The following is a 25,014-nucleotide window of genomic DNA, read 5'->3' on the forward strand; positions in this document are numbered from 1 at the left end:
GTACAGAAACTTTGCCCATGGGAGAGATCGTTATGCAGTTGAGCGAATATGCTAAGCTGCCCTCCAAGCTTTGTATCTTTAGGACCAGAAAATGTACGAACTGTGTGCCTTCTCAGGAAAATCTCAATTACTGGAATAAAAATTTCTGGTCAGAATGAAGGAGCTATCTGATAAATGTCTACTGCTAAACACCTCTAAATATTCAAAAAGAATATTGCAGCGTCTGTGTCCTTCCTGGGCTAAGAGGAAGAGAACAAAGTATCTTAGTAATTCAGGATTTACCTGCATTCTCATCAATACCCTTTGATGAAAGACTAAGATCCCAGTAATAGCTAGAAAATGTCCATTGACAAAAGCTGTTTTGAGAAGACATTTAACTGTTGTTCTTAAGGAGCTTGTTGCTCTTGCTTAGGTAAAGAGATAATACTCCTGTACATGAGCAGCAATGGATCTGTCATACTGTCCTGAGGGACTCGTGGAGAAGGACGTCAGTCTAGAAATATCTTGTTCTTATTTTATGTTGGCTAAAAAGGCAGCTGCACAAAGATTTGCTGGTATTGGTCAAAATGAATGGCAAAGGGTATTGATCAAAACAGCATACTCACCTAACCAAAATATAACTCTCTATCTTGCCAATATACATTTAATACAATGTGTCTTCTATCAAATGTTTTAAACTGATGTCTCATCAGGAAGTAGCAGTGGAAACTACTTGAATAAAACAGGATGGGGAACAGGGACATTTTGGATTGCATGGGACCCTGCAGATGTCAGCATTTCAGATGTTAACATCTGGAATTCCAAGCTTGGAAATACTGATGAGTGACCTCTACATTAATATGTTAACCAAGCCCAAGTATTTAAGTGGGTTTTTTTTCTTTCCCTTCCAACTACCTTCTATAAGGCAGAGGTGATTCTTTCAGAGGCCAGAATTTTACACAACAGCAATGAAAGCCCAGCAGAGCTGCTGGCGAATTTGTCCGTTCTTGTGGCTGATGGAAAAGAGACACAGGGCAAAGATTACAAGTATTTTAGCTACTTCCAACAACTTTATGTTTAATTTGTGATCTTTAGTAGGCATATAAGGTGGTAGCAACTACTAGGTAGATAGAACCCAGTCTGGGAAGTTCAATAAGAAAGTAAGTGGAAAAAGAACTACATGTATCAAATAAAATATAAATGTGGTTGGTTCTATCTAAAACTTGGGAACTACTTTTCCTTCTGACAGTCTGGCTCAATGTCATGCGCATCTTTGCCAAATGTCCCACAGAAGGTTTGTCCCTGGAAAGGAAATAATGTACAATATAGTAAGATGTGAACCGTCAAGTTGTTAAATATTTCAGCTTATCTTTCTGTGGGAAATTGCTTCATGTTGAAAACATCTTTAATGTTAAAAAAAAAAAATCACCCCAGAATAATTTTTCCCTATCTCATTGTAATGTATGTAGCTAAACTGTAATGTATCTGTTCAAAATTTTTTGGAGGGTGGCGGGGTAACAAGAACACAAAACATTCCAGTGCTTTTCTGTATATAGGACAGTGCCTTTTTAAATAAAGCAGTAGGCTGAAGTAGGAGGGAGGAAAAAAAACAATCAGGCTGGATAGCTTTCATTCTGTACATCTCAAATAGAAAATGTCTGTTTCATAGTCATCTTCCTTTAGACTTAGCACAACTCACTCCCAGAGTTTAGTCCCCTACAGGACTGCTTATATTCTAGAAATGTTCAATTTGTTTCTGTAAAGGAAGTTACAATTTTTGCAGGGTTTAAGGTGCATGCAGTTTATTACTGAGGAAAAGTGGCATTCCTTCTCCCATTCAGTCTTATTTGCCTGTATTTGAATTGTTTTAGCTAGAGACACTTTATTTAATAATTATATTAGCTTCAGTCTGTCTGGTAACAGTACAAAGCCACAGTAGGAAATCTGTTCTCTCTAGATACATTTGCAAAGATGTGCATGTAATTTCTATTCTCTTAGAAAGGAGAAATTAATCTCTATACTGTTTGTTTTGTAAATGCAGAAAATGAACTATTTTTGGTGTGGTCAATTGTGGTCAGTTATGTAGCTCACAAAACAACATCTGTTTTGTTTTTTTTTTGTGTATTGCAGGTAGCATAGTGTACCTTGGGATGATGGTGGGGGCATTCTTCTGGGGAGGATTGGCAGACAAGGTGGGAAGGAGACAGTCACTCCTGATATGCATGTCTGTCAATGGATTCTTTGCCTTCCTTTCATCATTTGTCCAGGGCTATGGCTTCTTCCTCTTCTGTCGCTTGTTTTCTGGATTTGGGTAAGCTCCTCTGCTTTTGTTAATTTCCACAATTATGTGTGTTAATAAAACTTTCCTGTTTGCAAAAGTATATTATTTAAGGTAGAAATATTGTCTGTGTCAGGGGCAAGCCAATTAAACAAGGTAGCTGCTACACTCCCAAATAACAACCTGAAGGGAAAGACTAATCATTTCAGTGGAAAGACACAGACTGCAGGTTGTGAGATTGAGGACTTCTTATTTTGCAACAGACTTGTTTTGTGACCTTGATCAACTTGCTTAACTCTTTTATGCTTCAGCTTCTCTATGTATTTGTTGTTATTGAGTCAGCAAAATAATACCCTCCTCATAGGTGTGTAGAGGGATGAAGCTGTGTTAATTAATATTGATAACATACAGCTGTGGGCTGGCTTCAGGGGTGGTGGGTTAGCCGATGTAGATAAGGTGCAGCTGTGGCTGTTCTGTTAAGTGGTTGAGAGCCAATGAAGGGAGAGCAGCTGAGGAAGAAGCACAGAAAAGAGTGAGTGTGCCGAGGGTGAGGAGAGACTAGGAGAAGGCAGCAGAGGGACTGGTGTGAAGAGTGTGATGGTAAAAAGACCTTGTTGCAGCCAGCTAGTTTGGAGAGTGCTGCGACATAGGTGTACTGTAAGATTTTGGTAATATTTGTAAAGTTTCTGATGTCTTTGTGTGTATACTATAATACCATTGCAGTCAAGACTGTCAAATTTAAAATGGAGTTAAAATGGGGTGCTAGAATGTGTCAAATGTTATTGCTTTCTCCAGAAGACTGGTGTTTGCAGCTCTGTGTTTGTTTTACTTTTCATTTAAATAGCTTCTCTGCTGCTAGAAGATCTTGGTAATGGTTGATAAAGTTTATAGTTTTAAACATATATGAGCAGAGGGTAAGATACATAAGTAAATTATTATGAGAAAGCTTCTCCCTTTACTGCACCCTTGGACAATCAAGAGCTCTGTTCTACAGAGTGGTTAGTTTAGCACTTCTGGTAATTGTTTAGTTCAGATCAAAACTCCCAACTACAATTCCATTTCAGGCCGCTATCAGTCTTTAGGATGCTGAACAGATGGGAGCTGGTGAGAGTGCAGTATGCTGTGTCAAAGCCATGCACATTAAGTCTGCTGCTTGTATGGTTTGTTGGCCGTAATCTATATAGCCATAGTGCACTAATGCTGTTCTGTGATGTTTGTGGTTTTAGAAATGCCTCACACTGGTCTCAAGTAGGGAGGGGCTAGATACCCACACCAAAAAGAAATTACCGTAGACCTAAGTACTGTTAAACTGGTTTAGGAAGGGATATTGATGGGCAAGGGGAGAGAGGAAGGAGATGTAAGTCCTCCTCTTGCTAGAAGTATCTCCTTTGTCTGACACCAGATATGATTTTAAAAGAGATCAAGAGGAAATCACAAGGGTTCTAATTCTTAAAAAAAAAAAAACTTAGAAAAACAGAAAAAATATTCCCATCCAACTTCTTTATGTGTTTTTGGTATCGTAGATCACCATCAGTTCCAAGTGCTATGTTTTGTGTCTCCATAAAGAAACACTGATCATTTTGCATGACACTTTCACTCTTCCATGATTCTGCCAAAGTGCAGAAGCTTGTTGTATTCCTGTTTAGCCTACCTCTTTCACGAGGGCAGTACTGGATGCTTGTGTGACAAAAGTTTGTCTTTTGACAAACAGGTTTGTGACACTGCTGGCTTTCACCCGGATCATCCTTCTTTAGACATACAGCAAATACATATTTGTCATGCCTCATGCCAAACTTGCCTGCAGGGTATCCTCCTCACCTGTAGCAGTAGTTTTTCCAGTGATGTGCAGTGCCTGTAGCTTTATGTGTGATAGATGTGTGTCCTAAATTGGGAAGTATATTCTATTGTGTACCCAGCTTAGGATTAATGCTCTTTGAAGGAGCAGGTAATTCATGTCTGTATCTTATACCTCTGTGTGCATCCCAACAGAGTCCAAAGCCCTCCTACCTCATCTTTGAGAGCTGCAAGAATAGATCATAGACAATTTGCACTAAGTACTGTATTTTAAATGCCGCCCTCCTGCTTCCCCCCCCCCCCCCCAAAAAAAAAAAAAACCCAAAACAAACAAACACCCACCCAAACAACCTAACAACAATCCTAATACAGCATGAGCAGCAGAGTCGTCCTTCATAGCAATTACTGCAAAGAAAGATTCATGGCTGGCTCCCATTTGGTATTTTCTTCAAAGACTGGATGTCTCCCTAGAATAATCTCCATCAGCTGGTATCAGAGTTGTGTCATAAAAGCCATGAGGTTTTCTGAAACTAAATCTGCACTTCATATCCTTGAGATGAGGGAAGGCTCTTCCTTTTTCTGTTCCCACTGTTTGTCTGTGGTGATGCAGTTTTTCCACCAGACTTTGCATGTTTGGAGACTTCTTTTCATCTGCTCATTTGCTCTCAGAGAAGGCTTCCTTTTCAATTAAGAGCTATATTCAAGATGGTATTTGTGTCACATCCACCTTTCCTCTGTTTTTTGATCCCATTTTGGATATGATCTTATGTTGAGAGCAGCTGTAACAGCAACAGACACGTCATATACCAAGCACTGAGAAAGAAGGGAGAGGCCATAATATTCCAGCTGCAGAGGCAGCAAAGTAAAATCTTTTCACTTTTAAACAGCTGGGCATGAATATACGTACTGTTAGAGCATACATCTTTCAGTTGCCTGTTTCCAGATACTTTGCATCAGCTGCTGTGGAAGAACGCAGACTCCTCGGTATTGCTTACTGAAGAACTCCCAGATGTTTGCACCAGCTTTGAAGCCATATCTTCTTGCAGTATGACAGGAAATTTGCTTAAAGGGTTTGAATTACGTGTTGAACATTTATTGCATTCTTTACTACATCCTATATCTTGAGCAAATGAAAAAGTTGTGTTAGTAGAATGGGAATAGAAATTAAATTTAATATCTTCAATTTTATAACCTCTCACCATTTTAGAGGTCCTGTCTTTGGACAGTAGATGTCAGTTTCCCTTTCTTAGTGAAAGACACTAAATATGTATCTCTGTTACCAGGGGAGGAAGCTTTGTTCCATTAATTTTGTGTGAATCAAAGAGCCCAAATATGAAATGGGAATAATTTTAAGCAAAGAACTGAATATTGTAAAGGCAAAATATTATTGTTACTCAGATTGGAAAAGAGCTTTCTGAAAGTTATCTGGACAACGTCACACAATTAGAAGTCAATAAAATGTTAATAAGTATTCAAAAGATATAAAATAATTTAGGTGAATAGAGTTTAAACTGGCCTGTTACCTTCTAGATAATAGAAGAATAGATTAAAAAACATAAAAATAAAACCAGTATCTGACAGAAGATTTTATTTATTAAAAAAATTGTATATGTATATAACTATATAATTTGATATAGTTATATATTTATATATTTATATAAACATATAATTTATATATATAATTATTTAAAATATTTACAGAAAATAAATTCTGTTTACAAAAAAACACTGACTGCCATCTTGGGAACAATATTTTACAACTCTTGAAAGTTCATGCCTGCAGGGCTAATTGCTGGTGTCCATTTGCTAGTGGTCGAAGATTAGCACTGAAGATGATGGAAAAGCCCCATGATAAGTAGTGATTCATTTTACAGTTTAGTATCTGGGTAAGGAAACCTGATGATGAAGTTGCAGGAGTGCAGAAGCAAGAAGATGGAACAATTTTGTATATTGAGATTCTGAGATTGTCTTGCAGTCAAAATGTGTTTATAGAAGTAAACTGCTCAGGGAAAAAAATCCCTTCAAATATTTTTTTTAATCTGAAAAACCTAAAACTAGTAAAAATATTCATGCAAAAAAGTGATTCTGAGTACAAAACTGTATAATAATGTTAAGATATTGCTGGATGAAGAGCATTGAGGGATATGAAAGTCTGAAAGATGAAATTAAGTTAGTGAAAAGAAAAAGGAAATGTTGGACAGTCTGCAAAACAACATCATAACCGTGATTCTTCTATTGATTAATCCAAAACCAAAACTCATAAGAAAATTGAATCCAAAAACCTGATGGAGGTCTAGGAGGGCTTTGGACATGATTTCCTACAAAGCAGAATGACCTAGAGAAAAAACTGAACTGTATTCGTCATTAGCTGTTGGGGGCATGTGCAAAGATTTATCATCAAAAAGCACCTTGTTAGATAAGTCTTTGAAATTGTCAAAGGAAGGTTTCTCTAATACCAGAGCATGACTTACAACATTGCTATTAACTTGAATGGATCTGAAGTTGTCACCTATTGAACACTGCCATGGTGAAGTATTAATCTAAGCTAGAAAATTTTATGTAACCTCTATTACAAAAAAATTGTATTTATTTAATCTAAGCTTAGTTTTCTATTTTTGATACTTTTAGATAATTTTAGATGCAGTTTTTCTAAGTACAAAAATTTAATTTAGAATAAAGTGCATAAAAGTGGGTTATACATTTGTATTATCCCAGCAAATTTAATTTTGATTGCTTTGAAATAACCCAGGATGATACAATTTGTGAAAATGTGTCATGCTTTTCCAGCCCAAATGTTACTTCTAAAAGAAATCAAAGTTTTCATGCAATAAAAAACTAGCTGAAATAAATATCCTGAGGTGAACTATAGTTTATAAGTTCTTCAGAAAACCTCATGGTTTGCTCCGAGATGAAACTGATTCTTTTTCATGAGGAAAGTAAAAAAAGCTTAATAAATGTATTGTGTTTTACAAACCAGACATTATGTCCAGACTACAGAGTTTTCTTTTAATTTGCCAAGATTTCCAGTTTAGCCAAATTTCTTTTCCAAACCTACAGAAGTATTAAGAAATACAGCGTACATGTATTAACTTATGTAACTAAAAGCTAGTAAAGAAGCCTTTTCCCTGTCCATTGCCTCTTGTGAATAAGTCTCTCTTGAGTGCCCTATCATATAGTGTTCCTTTTCCAGAATACTTTAGGCTATACTTCATTAAATCTGTGACACACTGTCAGTTTTCTTAACCCTTCTTCAGAAAATATCGTTAAAGCTACCTGCAGTACTCCTTCCACAGTACTGGGATCTACCAAAGAGCGCTGGTGCCTCATCGTTCAGGTCTTTTCTCAAATTCTTCACACTCTTGTGAGGAATCAACAGGTAGCATAAATCCAAAACTGTGGCTGAAGTTTCTTGCAACTAGAAGTTTTGAGGTGATTGCCTGTACAAATATACCCACACTGACTTTTAGCACCACTTCTGTATGTGTAATGGCAAGAAGCTCTTGGTGTTGCATATTCCCCTTCTCTTAATGGCCAAGACAGGAAGGACATGCAAGCAGTCCATATGCATAACGACTGCAAAAGTGTTCAAGCAGAGAAATGGACCATGTGCTCCTGCATAATGTCGTGTTGTACTTCTAGTCCTCTGGAGTTGCCTGCCCCTTCTTCCAGAGGTCATAAAATCTCCTTTTTTTTCCCCAAGTTCAGCTCTCTGTTCAACCTGGCTGGTCGTCTTCCCTGTTAGCTTGTCTTCCAGCACATGGGAACAGCCTGCTCCTATGCCTGTAAGATTTCTTTCTTGAAGAATGTCCAGCTTTCCTGGACCCCTTGGCCCTTCAGAACTGCTTCCCAAGGGACTCTGTCAGCCAGGCTCTTAAACAGGCCAAAGTCAGCCCTCTGGAAGTCCAAGGTAGCCATTCTACTACCTGTCTTGTTACTTCTCCAAGAATTGAAGACTCCATCATCTCACACTTGCTATGCCCAAGATGTCCTCCAACCACCACATCACCCACCAGTGCTTCCCTGTTCACAAACAACAGGTCTATTCAGAAGGCCGCATGTTTGAATCACGTCAGGGTCACCAGTTTGCTGCGATTGAGAGACGGGACGCAGCTTGATGCAAGCAAATGTCACTTTATTTAGCCTAATATCATGATTATATACACACAAGCAATTGTTACATGTTATTCTGATTGGTCCAAAAACTTGCTTATTCTATAACTGTGCGGCAACTCGCTGAAGATCTCGCGCTAGCTATTTAGCAATTCAGCAACAGTTCAAGACAACAATGTCTGCAGTTCTTGAACCATGTCCTTGAGCAAGCTGACAAACTGACCACCTTATTCCTTGTATAGTCTCAACTTGATACTTAGTCCTTGTTTCTGTACCCTCCAGTAATTTCTCATGTCCCGTATCACCAGGGCTTGTGACCCACAAGCTCGAGCACATTCCTTTCAGCTAACGGATTGTTACTTGTGGTCCTGCTTCCCAGGCCCCCCCCTCCTGCACTAGCTGGACACCTTCCCTCGCTGGCTCCCTCACCAGCTGTGTCAGGAAGTTATTCTCTCTGCTGTGTTGTATTTCCAGCAGACCTCTGGTAAGTTGAAGTCCCCCATGAGAACAAGAGCTAGTGATCTTGAGACTTCTCCCAGCTGTTCATAGAATATTTCGTCTGCCTCTTCATCCTGGTTGGGTGGTCTATAACAGAGCACTATAAAAGCAATGAAAAGAAGAAGCAGCAGAAGCAGCAGCAGCAGGTCTGCAAAAGGAAGTGTTCATAAACAATGATTTTGTGTTACCAATACTGGCAGATCTGAAAGCAATTTAGCTGACCAAGTACTGCTGGCAAGTTCTTTGCAATTATATACTTGACTTTGACACCAAATTTGACTTGATATTTTTAAATAGTGTTGGGTAAATTTGGGGAATGAATTATATATTTATCAATTCAGCTTCCATCAGAGCTGACAGTACTGCAGAGTTCAGTAATCATGTGAATCTTTATCACAGGGACTCTCTTGCTGTTACCAACACACAGGCCACTTGTGCATCTGAAAGACAACTGCTATAGTATACATAGTCCAAAGAGGCACTGGAATTTAAATATGGGTAGAATGCCCAGCAAAGCTTAGTTTATTACATGCTGCAGTTTTGTAGGGCTTTATCCAGCAGCTTTCAAGGAGAACTTGTCAGTCTGGCTGCTCAGTCTCAGATACTTTGCCAGTCTAATGGCAGTTCTGAAAGGAAAACAGCAGAGATGTTTTTCAATGAGACTTGGGGGGTGGGGTGGGGGTGTACAGAACTGTTAATAAGAGGGAAGAGCAGGTGCAGTTGGACAGAAGGACAAAGGGTGGTGGGGTGTTTCCAAATCTCAGGAGTGTAGCACTGAATCCGCGTTTTGAGCTCTATCAGTTTTTAACAAATTGCGAGTAACAAGGTGAAAACTTGCAAATGGCATCTCACAGACACTATCTTGACTTTTAGTCTGGATGTTGTCCAAGTTTGAAAGAGAAGATAAGGTATTTCAGAAGAACACCATCTTCTTTGTGCATTTAGTGTTCTGTAAGATTTTTTTTCCTAATTAGCTCTACTCCTTCTATGCTTTTGCATTTCAAGCCCCTTTGGCTAGTGAATCTGCAAATAAACAAAGGCTTCTATATGAAGCGAGAATTTCCTGAATGCCTTACAGAATTATTTTTACAGCTGTCACACTGTGCAGTTGCCAAAATCTGTTGTGGCAAATCACAGCTCTGAAGGTAGAGTAGCAGACACTTACCATTTTTGTTTGTGACAAAGAAAACACAAATGTACCTTAGCTTATTGTTTGTTTCACTGAATCCTACTCTCCTAGGGTGCACCACAAATCTCCTTTTTGTTTCCCCTTCCTCATAATTTTACAGAGCAAACATGAATAGACAGTGTACAGAAATAACATTATAAAAGCATAGCTTTCAGTTTGGATGATTTTCTGGGGTCAGAAATTAAACCTTCCTCTGCTGAATTGGGATTAGATCAGTTGCTTATTTCTGTGTTGTCATTTTGCCCTGAATAACTGTTGTTCATTTTGAATCTAAAATAATTTTTAAAATTCATCACAATGTTGAATAGGGAGCTACCCTTCTTTGTGAACAAGTAGAAGAAACAGTACAACTCTTTTTTTGAAGTAACAGAACTGAGTAGATATGACCTACCACCCAAACCACGTCATATGTACACCAAGTGGAAGCTGAACTGTGTAGGAGATGGCTTTCACTAGAGACTAAATGCAACTGCAGGACATAGGTACTAGACATACGGAGACTAGTGGAGGACTCTGTGTTACACGTCTGTATGTGAGCAAAGGCAGACAGAAAGGACTAGCCCAACCCTAAAAATGTAGCTAGAAAGGTATTAAAACCATAATCCTGAAAAAAAAACACAAAACCAGCATAAGAAGTAAGAGTAAAATAAGAATTCGGGGTCAGAATGTTTATGTTCTGTATAACCAAGATGACATCAAATTAACATGTTTAATCATTAATGTTTTCTCCTAACAGAAGGAACCCATAAGGTTCCCAAACTGGCTCATCTTTTGCATCAAAAAGGATAACAATATGCTGATTAGTTGGTATTTCTTTCCAATTGAATTACTTGTTTCTGAGAAAATACAAAAGAATTATCCATTTTGCTTTTGCTCTGCCTACTTCTGATGGGTTTTACTACTGAAGATGAAAAATAACTGAGAAAGATCATGACTGACATTTGTATTTATTTTGACTACCATTTATGCTGTTCTCTCCATGTATGGAGCAATATGTGCAGCAGAAAAAGGCTTCTGCTGTTTACTGTGTTGTTATTGCATCTATTCCTACATATTTATTTAAAAAGACAAAGCTGAAGGAATGCATCCTGTTGTTCCAGGTGCAAAGACTGATCCTTACAGAGTGAAAGAGTTTATTTTATGGTCGTGAACCAAGCTCAACAAAGTTTTGCCTCCTGCTACTAGTAGACTTGCCTTATAACAGAATCTGTTATTCTGGAGGCAGCTGTCCCTCACAATCATCAACCAAAAGGTTTAGAGCAATGGTTTTAAATTTTTTTAAATCAATTACAGATTCCACACAATTTTCTGGTAGAGGTATAAAAATCCTGTATAGTTAATTTGTACATACAATATATTTGCACCTTGTAGATACTTTTTGTGACCCTTTAGGAAGTTATGCATGGACTCCTCTCCCTGATTTATGGATAACAGATTTATGTCCACTGCCTTGGCTATGACAACTGAAGAAATAACACACATGAATAACGAATAAGATGTAAAAACTTCAGTTTGCTGGAATCCTTTGTATTTAAAAACCTTCCCGTCTTTTAGAATAAACATTCTTCTCAATCAGTATGGCTTTCACAGGCTTTTCATCTGCATGTGCAGACATGTGAAGACAAAAATGTAGTTTCATGTATCAAATTCTTTTCTACAAGTGAGAAAGAGCCATATAATTTATAAACTCAGTAAGACCAAACATCCCACTGTATCAAGCCAGTTAATTGCCAGAAGCAGACTTAATACTGTAGTATGTGTCCTGTGGGAAAACAGTGTTTGCATTTCCCATAAAACAAAACATGAGATCTTCCTACTTCAAAATCAGTGGCAACTCTGCCTTTGAATTTATTTGGAATTCCCTCCTGAGCATGCTGCTATCCTTCCACACAGTGCTGGTAGGATACCAGAGAGGCAGTATGCTTCCAAACTTGTAATACAAAACCACCGAGTATCAAATTCTGTTCCTTCCACATAAATACGGAAGTGCTTATCTGGAGCCACTGAATTACTAAGCACTTATATGAGTGTAAGTGAAGGTTATTGCACATAGCTGCTGAAGTGTTTGAAAGAACCTCTCACAAGAGAGTGATGGAAGAAGTCAGAGTTGCACTGATCTCTTGCCCAAGTCTTTGAGAGGTAGTTTATACTTCTGCTAGCAATGTTTAGTATACCGGATACCACATCCGTTCTATAATAGTAAATGGCTGTGGTACCTATCAAACATTAAAATTTCCACAAGTCAGACAAATTTGTTTCTTAAAAGTGTTCTCTAGGTCCACACAGTTTTAAAGGAGTTTCCTCATTGTTGCTTGGTGTGGTAACAGATGTAGCTTTTCCTGTTCTCCCTTTCTGCTGTCACTTGTTCTGCATTTGGGAGCAAGTTTTAAGGAGCAGAGGCATGGGTACTGCCACCCTGTGATTGTCCAGCCTAAGAGCAAAAGAACAGTCTTCTGCAGCAGGGTGCTTCCTCTCCATCTCCCTTCACTCTCCTCCAATTCATCTGTTGATCAGCCTCTCTAAGATTTTCGTAATAATTTTTTAGTAATTGTAATAGCTTTGTGACACAGGCAGAGCTTTTTAAATACCACTATCCTAAAAACTTCTAGCAGTATCACTCTGCACTTACATGAGGCCAGAAGGAAGAATTTAACTAGCTGAGAAGTAAGTTTTCCATTCACATGTTTAAGGTGCGAAGAAGTGCATAACACACTCTACTACACAGCTGCTGTGAATCGGAGACCTACAAGTCTAAATAACATCTGTTTTTTCTGTTATGAAAATACATCCTTTATTTCTCCTTTAGGTAGTTAGACAACTTTAACTTCACTGTTTAATCAATACGAACATAGTATCTGGACTTTCACATTTTTCTTAGCCTGATGGTGTACTCACTGGAAACGGCAACTTAATCACATCAGATGGAGCAGAAAAACTGGGTTTTTTTCAAAGCTAATTTTTTTTTCCTGTTTATTTGCATATCCTAAATAAATTTTTGGTTTACTGGCTCCAGAATTCCTCTTACATATCTAAAAGGTCTATTTGTTAGAAAAGTTGCCCTATTAAATTTATCAGTACAAGATGTTGTTTAACGCCAGCCAGCAACTAAGTACCATGCAGCCATTGAATCACTTCCCCCCTCCCTGATGGGATGGGGAGCAAAACTGGGAAAAACGTAACACCTGTGGGTTGAGGTAAGAACAGTTCAATAACTGAAATAAAGGAAAATGTAATAATAATAATAATAACAACAGTAATAGTAATAGCAACAGCAATAGTAATAGCAATGGAAAGGAAGATAACAAGAAAAGAAAGAGAAATAAAACTTTGGGGGAAAAAAACCCCAAACTACCAGAAGAAGTGATGCACGTCAACAGCTGCTCACCACCCTCTGACTGATGCCCATCTAGTGCCCGAGCAGAATCCTGCTAACTTCCTCCAGTTTATATACTAAGCGTGACATCATACGGTATGGAATATCCCTTTGGCTAATTTGGGTCAGCTGCCCTGGCTGTGTCCCCTCCCAATTTCTTATGCCCCTCCAGCCCTCTCACTGGCAGAGCATGAGAAGCTGAATTTGGTGTAAACACTACTTAGCAACAACTAAGAATATCAGTGTGCTATCAGCGCTACTCTCATACTAAATCCAAAACACAGCACTGTAGCTGCTACTAGGAAGAAAATTAACTCTGTCCCACTTGAAACCAGGACAATGGACTGCTGCTTCTGTAGCCTTGGAGGACGTTTAGGACATAGCATATGAGCCCACCTGGGTCATTTTTAAACAGTAGAGCAGCATCAATCTCCCATCGTCCATAGTACAGTTGGTTCATGCTGCCAGGTAGGAAATGCCTTTTTTGGTGCCTTTGGTCTGGATCTCTGTACACTTTATGACATTAAGATAGGGTATGTTCTTTCTGCTTGAAGCATCCACCCATCATTCCACAAACATTTGTATGACCTATGGATTTAATCCACCCATTGAAAACTCTCCATATGTCCTACTTCATTGTAACTGCAGCCTAGGAGATTTAAGGGAGATTTCAAGAAGATTATGCAATGAGTCTTCAATTTCTTAAGCATAAGAACTTGCCTGAAAGGAACCTTTTATAGAGAATGTTTTGAAGCACTTTGCAACAGAAAAAATATTTGAAATAGGAAAAAAGTGTTAAATGTGATTTATTATCAATTGTGCTATATAGCACAGATGGTTTCAGGCTGTAATTACTACCATAATAACTGAATTATAAAATAAAGAGAAGATTCTGTACTTCATTAAAAAAGTGTACGAAATTAAGAAACCTGTAAATTTAGAAAAACAGATTGGATAATAGAACAGAAATGTTAACAAATATATATGTACTACTACTCTCTATACTTTTCCTAATAAGCAGAAGCAGTCATGGTAAAAAGCACTGACTTACCAAGAATTATGCTCTTTAGGTAGGGTGTTATTACATGGATGATACTGTCCTACATGCCATGAACAATCTATTCATTTAAGTCTTCTTGAAAGTGGGCACCTACAGCTCCTCATCAGCACTTTCCAGCTTAGGTAGGAAAGAGGAGGACCTTGTTTCTGGTTCTGTCAGTGAATATCAACATTAGAAAAAGAACTCTTAACTAGATCCCCGAGTACTGTATCTGGGCAATATTGTGGGAGTGTAGTTCAAAGCTGTGCCTGAGCCCTGGAGGGTAAGAAGTCATAGCTCTAATCCCCTTGTACTTTGGGAACTGGAGGGCTCCAAATCCATATCACCACTGAGGCAGCAGGGCTTTCCCGTCACAGCAAAACAAGTTGTGATTCCACCCTTAGCCATGCCCCTTCCACTCTTCCTCACTCTGGGCTTCCTGGAGCACCTCTGACGACAATGTCTCCTGTCGCCTGTGACAGGGCAGCTCACTAGTTGAAGGCTTTTAATGTTTTCACCCATGAGAATAAAGGAGATACAGCTGTATATCTAACAAAAATTCATGGAGGTATAAACCTTTGCAGCACTGGCAGTGAGTGTAAGAAGTAGTGGGCTCCGCTATGGAAAACATTCATGGTAAAGCCTAGAGCTGACCAGAAGTACTTCATGATGGTCTGTCTAGAAGGAGGTGGCAAAACAGCAGACCCCTAAACAAGTGTAACACCTCAATCCAGTATTTCATTGCTGTACCAAAAGACATCTTAAAATAAACTGTATTGCTATGGCACTGAATTTTTTTAAGAGTGAAATACAATTTCTGTATTCATGTTTTCCTTGTAATATTTGTTTTAATCTGTTTCAAGCTTCCTTCCTTTTGCTCCCAGTTTGGCAGCTCCCAGATGACAGCATTTGCCTTTAAAATTCAGATAAAAATTCAAACCATGCAAGATACTGCTTGAAAGTATGTAATCTGGTATGTGAGAATATCTCTTCAAGCTTCACAGGTATTTTCTTCAGCAGGAAAAATAAAATCTACAAGGACTTGTCCTGCTGTAGAACATTTGACAGCCTGCATTGGTAGTGAAGAGGTAAAGACAGTAGAAGATGATCCAGAAGCTGGTTCTGAAAAGTGCTGAAAATTACACATACTTTGAGCTACTCTAATTTTTGTAAAACCCGTTTGAACTCTTCTTTTTGTCCAGCTAACTTCAGAGAATGTTTATTTTTACCATGTGAAAAATAGAATATTATATGAATGTGTAGGTGTTTCATAAAAAACTTAAGTAAAAAGCCAGCATGGGTTTAGCAAATCATGTAGTGCAACTGAATAAAACATCTTTTTAAATATGTGTGAAATAAAATGTATTAGTAACATAGCTGGCATTTAGTTACTTCTTGATTACCTAAAGCATTGGAGGTATGACTTAAGAGAAATAGCTGTTATTTTGTGAGAAAATTATTAATATTTTCAGTTAAAAGCAATGTATTTTGACACTTGACAATAGACTGCCATGATTTAAGGATTTTTGTGATGGTGAAAATCAGTGCTTTGCGCTGGTTTCTGTTCCAGCAGCTGGCACATTGACAATCCCCTTGAAACACTGAATGCAATGACTTGTACACAGTTTTCAAGGGAATACTTGACAAATACTGCATCCAAACTGGTGAAAACTTCCTCAGGAGTCCCCCAATATGTGGTGCAATTTGAGAAAAGACACTCTTGCCAGAAAACTACTGTAGTTTGGATTTTCAATGACTACAGCTATGAGCTTGTTCAAACTTCAACTAGCTGTTACTTTCACTTAATCCATTATCTGTATCTCCTTTTAGGATTGGTGGAGCTGTGCCAACAGTATTCTCCTACTTTTCGGAAGTGCTTGCACGGGAGAAACGAGGTGAACACCTGAGCTGGCTCTGTATGTTTTGGATGATTGGTGGCATCTATGCCTCTGCAATGGCTTGGGCAATAATTCCTCATTATGGTAAGAAAAACATCTGCTTGTGATTTGCAGCTCTTCTAGTATGAAGGTATACTCTTGAAGTATCGTTTGAAGAGTGGGCTTCATGTCTGTTCTCAAAATACTAACACTGCTGTTAAGAAAAATTGATTCCTTTTTGTGGAAAGAATGAGAATAGGTTGCAAGATAAACAAAACCCAACATAGTAAAAAGTTCAAAAATTAGCCAATGCCAATGTTTAGTCAGTTTCTTTAAATTACTGAAAACCTGGACACATGAAAATGTAATTGGTGTTATTGTTGCATCTGGAGAAAATAGGTGATGTGGAGACTTGCCTCAGAGGAAATAAATTTTAAATTGCTGGTTGTCAAATTTGTGCTCGCTTTGTTTGTTTGGTAAAAGATAAAATGTCAATCATCCATTCTTGAGAAACAGTACTATCTTAATGTTTGCAGGGCTAGTTCTGAATATAAAGCTGTGCTGAATGTTTCATTCTGAGTAGATCTTTTTAGTGGTGTAGAAATAGAGAAATTGAACCGACTGCTTTTAATGTTGTAGGTGTGGATGAGGGCAGATAAGACAGAAAGTTTGCAATGGCTGAAGTTACACACGTGTGCAATGTAAACCACTTTGTGAAGGAGCTCTTTACTGCTCTGCCATGGTTAAACTTATGCGAAGGTACAGATAAAATTCTTAGTCTCTTGGGCTTGCCTTTTAGAAGAGTTAAGTGCTCACAGGTCTCCAGAGTTGCTAAGGCTGTTCAGGGGTTCTTAAAAATCAGCCTCTGCAAGCACTTCTCCCTGGCACTCCTCAAGAGCAGTAAAGCCGCCTTGTGAGTTAGCTGGCATCCACAGCAGCTCTCTTCGGCCAAACAGTGAAATTTATTGCGGTTGGATTGTGAAACAGAGGACAACTTCATAAGGTTTACCCAAAGTGATTGGAACATTCAGCTAATGTTAATGTCCAGAAATAAATTATAATCATGCAGAATAATCAAATATCTAGACTATTGCATTAAAATTAATTTTAGAGTCCACTACACACAACCTGAATCTATATATTCAGTCCTGCCTTTTGGCTTTGATTTGCTGGAATCAAAGAGAGGAATTTTTGCTGACAAGGCACAGCAGGGATAATTTATTTTTTTTCCAATTAGTAAATTGCTCTGGATGCCAAGTACTTTTTGCTTTCCTATGGATTTTTATTATCTTTATCTTTCAGTGGAAAATGCAAACATTATGACAGACTGATTTACATAGGTTGTCTAATTTCACTGTAGATTTTATAAATGACTCAATAACCTTTACTGAGGTGCTTTTAAAACATCACATGACAGTATACGTCAGTGAATAATAATGTACTTCCTTATACCAAAGCAGTGGCACTAGAGGGAAAAATTTCTTCTTTCTTTAGCAGTGGAAGAATATCAGCAGCTAAAAGCCATGCTGCACTGTTTCTTTTTGTGTGTGTGTCTTTTTGCAAAAATATTTATGAAATCTTAAGACAAAAGAACGTACAAACCAATTTTAAAAGACAGTATTCTTCAATATTAGCCCTGTAAATCACTGTCCTTGTGGTATATTAAGGAAAGTTGTAATAGCCAAAAAGAGGGCTAACAAGAAAGCTATGAACAACAAAAACAATCCTTTTGCATAGGATAAGAAGTGTGTTTACACATTGTTTTAGCAAAATTAAACAGAATATATTTATGGGTTTTGATGAGGTCTTAAAATTGTCTTCACTTTATATCAGAGATTTTTGTTATGTTGTGAAGTTTAAGACCTGTATCTTAGTTCCCAGTTACAAACGTGGAATCACGCCAGCTCAAGCTCAGTAGCAAACTGCTTTGTTGCCATGCTGCGGTTCCGAGCTCTCCAGCATTGCCAAAGGCTCCCAGGGCAAACCCTGCTCCAGCACTCGGGGGAGCGTGGGCACAGGTTGCTGTACGCTCCTGCAAACACTCCAAGTTGGGCAAATACCAGCACAGATCTGTGCACCATTTGTATTGCGTGTGTTCAGGAGGAGGCTCTTGTGATGGTGTTTCCTCTGTCACAATTTCTACATGGCTTCCATGGAATTACTCGGCCAGAGTTAAGCAAAGATACAGATTTTTCTCCAAATCACTTCTCCACTGACAAGGAAGCAAAACATATTTATAAACAAAGCAGACCCCACCCACTTCTAAGCCCCGTTTATGTAGTGCATAGGGATTTCTGGGCTCTCTGTTTCCCACATGATGAGTAGACTGAGTTGATTTTTCCTAGCTGAGCTTGGAAGTTACTCAACAACAGTGAATGAAGTTGCATCTGTTGAAAAGCAATAAACTACCATTAAGCATAATGGAATTATTCTTAATAGAAAAATACCAGGCCAACAAAGTAGAATAGTTTCATAGATTTTTTTTTTCCCCTCCTTCTTTTACAAATGTATTCCTTTCATTTGTACTGCCTCTTACATAAGCTACTTCTAAAAGCCCTAGATTCACAGCTGGTATGGTATACATTATCTAGCCCAAGGCAGCAGTGAAACTATCTATGCAAGTTTACCAGTTGTACAATTAGCTCTGTCTTTCTGTGAGAAAATAAAGATTATGTTCTCTATATGTAACAGGTTTTGTTTCTGTTCAAGCAGCACAGGGAGGTTATGAAACCTGAGTAATGCTCTGAAACACAAAATAAAGGGAAGTTAACAGTTGCCTTGGTATCAGCATGCTATTAAGAGAGGAATCAGCATGATGTAGTGCTGCAGTGAACACATATGGAAAAGCTAGTGTCTGGAAGACAAGCATCTCTGTCTCAAGGCTTCTTGAATTCTACAGCTGTTGGCTTTTTAAAAATTGAAAATGGTTGTTGACTTGTTCAGGGTTTCTGAAAGAGGAGTTCAGGTCACGGAGAAACTATTAGAAGAAACATCTGCAGAGAAATGCTTCTAATTGCTGCCAACTAACAAAGTCCCAGATTAGGGTGCTACAAAGAAATTCCTTTACGCAATTTATACTTAGATTAGGCTAGATACGAAGGTTAGTTACCATTCTATAAATCATTTTGCAAATGCAACTTTAAATTTAACATCATGTTTCAAGGTAGATTAGTTCAAAGACTGTCAAATGCAACAAATGGGCATTACAATAATCTTTAAAAGGTTCGCTTTTCAAATAACAAAGAATATTAAGAGTGAGAAACTACATTTCAGTTTAAAATCCAGATAGTGATATACTGGCATTTTGTTACATCAAGTTTATGTGTTAGTCTGAGGGCAGGAATCAAAAAGAACTATGAGAGTCATTCTAGCCATTTTACCTGCTTAATTTAAATAAAAGTTATTAAATTATCAGTTCCATCAAAAAAAAAAAAAGTTTCCTGCCATAAACATGTATTATTTTAAAAATCAGTCTTGATTTTTATTGTACCATATCTCCAAAGTAAACATCAGAGGAACCTGGAGAAAATCTCACTGTATTTAACCTATGAGTTTTAATACTACATTTAGTTTTGTTTTGCATACATGATGTATACAAGGGTTTTTTGGCTTCATAAACTACAGAAAAACCTTTAGAAATTCAAAACATTCCCTAGAGTATTTTGCTTAGTGAGAAACAAATATTGACCTCATTTGTGAATTTTACACCTGAACAAGAAGGGGAATATATGGCTGAAAAGAAATCAGATTGCAAGGTGGAAAACAGGATGATGCAGGTGTCCAGGCTGCTACAGCATAAGCTACACTTGAAATATGAAGCTTTCCGCATGCTCTAACCCTCTAGTTCTGGTATTTATCAGGAGAGAGAGGAGACAACCATGTCAAACAGCTTTAGTGAACAAATCTCCATGGTATGATCAGAGGCAGAGACAGTACTTCCATATATATCCACCAAATTGCAATTAAATTAGGCTAGATTGTTCACAAAAAGACTAGAAAATTAATAATACAGAATTAAGGGAATGGGAAACATACTACTTTCTAATACACTCAATACAAAAAACAGATTTAAATTTTTAGTCTAACACTTTATTCAGACCAGTGTAATCACATTGCATATCAGATCTTCATTTAACTATTATTTTTTTGTCAGTAGAGTCTTTTTTCCACTTAATCGAGGACCAGGTACTTATGTGTTCATAAGAGAGGTATTTAGCACCATTCAGGGAACACAAATTTGGAGGAGAAGTAAGTGGCGTAAGAAAACTAAGGAAAAAGCATTCAATTTTAGAATTAAAGGTTTCTTGACTAGCTGTAATATGTCTCAATAGGTATAAGTAGGAAAGAATTAACTTGTTCACTATTTAAGCAGATTCTTTCCATTGCATCTACAAATGACGAGCATTTTGTCCTGTGACTGAAAGAGGACAAGTTAAAAATTGTATTTTTACCCCATTTAGTAAAATTAAAATTTTACTAAACTAAACAAAGCCAATTTTTTCTGAATAGTCAATTGTTTTTTTTTAAAGAGAGTAACTTTTTTACAGTAACGTAGAACTTAAAAATGCAGACATAGAAGTGTCCAATCAATGGACTCACACTTGACTTGAAAAACATTGTATTTAAAAGATTAATGGTAACTTCTACTTTTAAAATGCTTAATTATGTTTCCTATGGGAAAATTTGTATTCTTTTCCTGTTTTGTAAAATATATCTGCTATCACTTTTCTCTAAAGATCATCACCTATTACTTTTCTCCTGCCGATATCCTTAAATGAGTTTAAATGGCAGAAGCTGGGATTTAGTTTAATAGGAAAGAAGTTAAATTTTAAATACAGCTGTAATACAGGACTAACATAAACTGCCCAATGCAGTAACAGTACCTCCATCAGTGGAGATTTTTAAGGACATAGCAAACCAGAGCCTGTCCCCAGTAGTTTAGGACCATGCTAAATTCACCAAACATCTGACTGTGGAGACCTGCTGCCCATTCTTAATTCTACTTTCCCTGAGTACGTAAATCTTTTCATAGGCACAGAAGTCCATAAATGGCTTCTGTTTCTAACCGAGTATAATCATGATTAGAGTGGACCAATCTCTTTTTCATTTGAGTAGGTGGCTTGCGAAGTGGCCTGAAAATAATTTCTGTTTCTAGCAGAAGATTGTTGAGGTGAAACAGATCCATTCACCTTAAGAAATTAACTTTACTGGCAATCAAAAAGATCTCTTTATACCTTTTTGGTAGGTGGGTTGAGAGTGGTTTCTGTAGTACTTTCTGCTGGAATGTTTGCTTTGTTGATGTGTCGTCCAGTTGAGAGAAAAAAAAGGTAAACATATCTTCAAAATTGCAATAACATCTGCTTCTGTATGAAAACATCATGAACTATACTGTAGTAAAATAGGGAAGGAGGAGGTAAGGAGATGGAGAGCTACTGGGCTCACTGCAACTCGGAGCATGTACAGCACCAGGCAGTGTTAATGGAGGAGTTAATCTCTCAGCCTGTGACAGACTAAACTGAGAATATGATACACTAAAACTTTTCAGTGGCAATGAAGTCTGAAAAACTTTTAACTCCCTTTTTCTATCTTCTCCCCCACCACCACCTTGGTTGGGCTAAAGCATTTTTCCGTGGCAAATGGCAGCATCAGTACTGGGGTAAAAAATCCATTGCCAATGCTTTGTATTACCAGCAGGGTTATAGGACATGGTGAGTACTTGATTAGCAATAAAAGCAGAAGGATCTTAGGACCCATCCATCTTCCAGAACTTCTGATGAGCAGAACTGTATCCTTCTGAGTGGTAGAAACTGCAAATGTGGATGTACAGATATTTCAGTTTAGCCTGCTGGTCTCTTCCCATTACGAGGAGACAAGAGTTTATTGCATTAACAAAGTGGAGTCAAAAGGATGCACTCTCCTGTGGTGATGATTATTCCAAGATGAATGCTGCGAAACAGTTGTTTCCCACTACATAAATGTTACGTGGTATGTAAGTTTTAGACAATATAAGGAAAAAGTGGAGCCTTCTCTGTTTCTCAGCATTTATTTTTGTAGAAATTAAAAGGTTAACAAATGGCTTTGTTACTAAGATGAAGGACTAGAAGCCAAATTCTTTGCTAGCAACTTAGATAGGCTATATTTTTTTCAACAATAATCCATGAATTTGAGTATCTCAAGGTCTAGGTCAGGATTGTACCTGGTCGACTGTAGAAAATTCTTGACTACTTTGAAGAATTCGGGTCTTAACTAATTATTACTTGTCTGTAAAAAAAACACCCTATTAATTACTTGGTTAAGATTGCACAGATTAGTATCTGTGAAGTGCCTTTAGACACAATTTTTCTGCTCAGATCTATAAGCTTCGAAGTGTCAAAGTCGACAGTGATGCTGCAAGTAAGTGGCTGTTACTTTTACAAATATTGCTGCATTTCAAGTAATTCATGTAGCACTTCTAAATTCTGAAATGTATGTTAGAGGTGGGTCTGAGCATCACAAGAACAGCTTGATTTCACTCATGGCTATTTCATCAGCTGCTCCCAGCATTTCCTCAGCAGCAAGGTGCCATCAGTTTATAGATGCATTAAAAATCATGGTTTCGTCTTAAGGAAACGATCACCAAGTTAATTCTTCCACCTTTCCTTTGCTGTAGTCCCCAGAGGGGAATTTGACTATCTCTGATGCAGCGCACCCATCCAATCAAAAGGCTGGGATGCGCTTACATGATTTATAATAAAGAGCCACACTTGACTGATTTCGTATTGCTGCATCACTGTGGTGGTGACTGTGCCCAAAACAACCAGGGAAAGAAATTATATTCAGTAGTTATACCTACAAAGATGATTTACTGCAGTTCCTTGTACATCACACCTGATTAATGTGAGTTGGAAATAAACAGTTACATGATGGCTGCTTGATTTTCTTGTTCGAAGTTGGAACATGCTGAAATAGGATGCCATCTATGATTCAGACATGCAAGAAGTGCATCAGTGATGTCTTTAATCTTGCAGAAGATAAATAAGAGAAGAGCTGCAAAGGGAAAAAGAATAAACCGCTTACTGATGATAAGACAAAATGTAATGAGCTGAAATTTCTGCCAAGGGGAGGCAGTATAAATAATTGAAAAGGATTTCTAATGGTGTGTTAGTTAAACATCTGAATAAAACTGCTATGGAAATAGTGAAATCTCAGTCACTGTAAGTTTTTAAGAACATATTTTGAGATTATTGTAAGGGCCATTGTTGATCCTGATTTGGAGTAAACGGATGCACTGGTGTTGTGGTTTAACCCTGGCCGGCAGCTAAGCACCACGCAGCAGCTCGCTCATTCCCCCTCACCCAGAGGTGTGGGGAGGAGAATCAGAAAGGAATGTAAAACTCAAGGGTTGAGATAAGAACAATTTAATAGGTAAAGCAAAAGCCAAGCATGCAGGCAAAGCAAAGCAAGGAATTCATTTACCACTTCCCATGGGCAGGCAGGTGCTCAGCCATCCCCAGGAAAGCGGGGCTCCATCATCCATAACAGTTACTTGGGAAGACAAACGCTATAATACCAAAATGTCCCTCTCTTCCTTCTTCTTCCCCCAGCTTATATACTCAGCATGAAGTCATATGGTATGGAATAGCTCCTGGGCTAGTTCAGGTCACCTGTCCTGGCTGTGTCCCCTCCCAGTTCCCCATGCCCCTCCAGCCCTCTGGCTGGCAGGGCCCAGAAAACTGAAAAGTCCTTGATTTAGTATAAACATCACCCAGCAACAACTAAAACCATCAGTGTCCTGTCAGCATTGTTCTTGCATCAGAGCCAAAACACAGCACTGCACCAGCTACTAAGAAGAAAACTAGCTCTGTCTCAGCTGAAACGAGGACAACTGGATGCCCCCTCAAAGTTCCATCTACCTCTGTTCTCGAAGAACTATTAAATAGATGCTGTTGCCCCAGAGGGTGCTGGGGTAGACCAGAAAAGAGAAAATAAAACAAAGACAAAAGAAGAGAACTTCAGAAATTGGGGTGGGGGGGAGAGGAATAGGAAGCAGCAGTATTAGACATTCCCAGCACATGTAGGAAAATGCCTGTCTGCCAAACTGCTCCAGCTCATAGGTCCAAAAAGAAGAGAGGTTTCTCGCCTGAATAACCCTGCACTGGTAGAAAGAGAAATGAAAAAGTCGAATCTTCTCTAATCTTGAAAATTCTGGACTCTAAATTTGAAAAACATTATTTTTCTTATTTTTCTCAAACCTTTCCCTAATAGTCTGCCTCTTCATGGTGGTTCAGAACAAATCCAAGCAGCTCTTTTGGAAAAAAACTGAGCTCAAGGCTCCATTTTCTACCACACAATAGCTTCTGTTCTCTGCAGAGGTTCTCTGACTTCTATTAGTTGTCCAGAAAAAAGAGAGATACCAGACAAGATGGCTTGGGGAAGAGCTGCATTTGTCTTTTCTCAGTTGTAAAAAGCCCATGAATACCCCAAGAAATCTGCAGAATTTTAAACTTGGAGAAAACATTTGATCCAAAGTTTAAAACCAAGAGCATTTCTTCAATTTTGCCTTTTCCATACATTCGCCCTTCTGTCTTTAGAATCAATTAATCTGTGGATACCTTAACCAATGAAGGATACTGTTCGATGTTTGAAAGTTGGAGCTTTGTTAAGGTTGAATCTGCATTTGCTGTAACACTGTGTCATGCTGAACAAATGGAATAGATCAGACTTAAAGGCATCAACTACATAATGCAACATCTGTTGATCTGTTTTACATTCCACTAAGCGGGAAAATTATGTCTAATGTGCTGTGCTTCACCCCATACTTAGTGCACTTTTATTAATCTGGTATTCTGCAGACTGAAGCTGTATCTATGCTTTTTAAATCTGAGTTAATTAAGTGGG

At 38.1% G+C, this 25,014-nt stretch overlaps 1 protein-coding gene across 1 annotated transcript in view; it reads left to right on the plus strand.

Moving 5' to 3' along the window:
- Positions 1 to 25,014, plus strand: part of SV2C (synaptic vesicle glycoprotein 2C) — a 116,206-nt gene that overhangs the window by 45,678 nt on the left and 45,514 nt on the right. Inside the window, exons 3-4 of the mRNA XM_056325302.1 lie at positions 2,110 to 2,290; positions 16,091 to 16,242. Coding sequence (XP_056181277.1) covers positions 2,110 to 2,290; positions 16,091 to 16,242 — 333 coding nt within the window. The remainder of the gene's footprint in view (positions 1 to 2,109; positions 2,291 to 16,090; positions 16,243 to 25,014) is intronic.

The sequence above is a fragment of the Falco biarmicus genome, chromosome Z, assembly GCF_023638135.1.
Source record: "Falco biarmicus isolate bFalBia1 chromosome Z, bFalBia1.pri, whole genome shotgun sequence".
Taxonomy (NCBI): domain Eukaryota; kingdom Metazoa; phylum Chordata; class Aves; order Falconiformes; family Falconidae; genus Falco; species Falco biarmicus.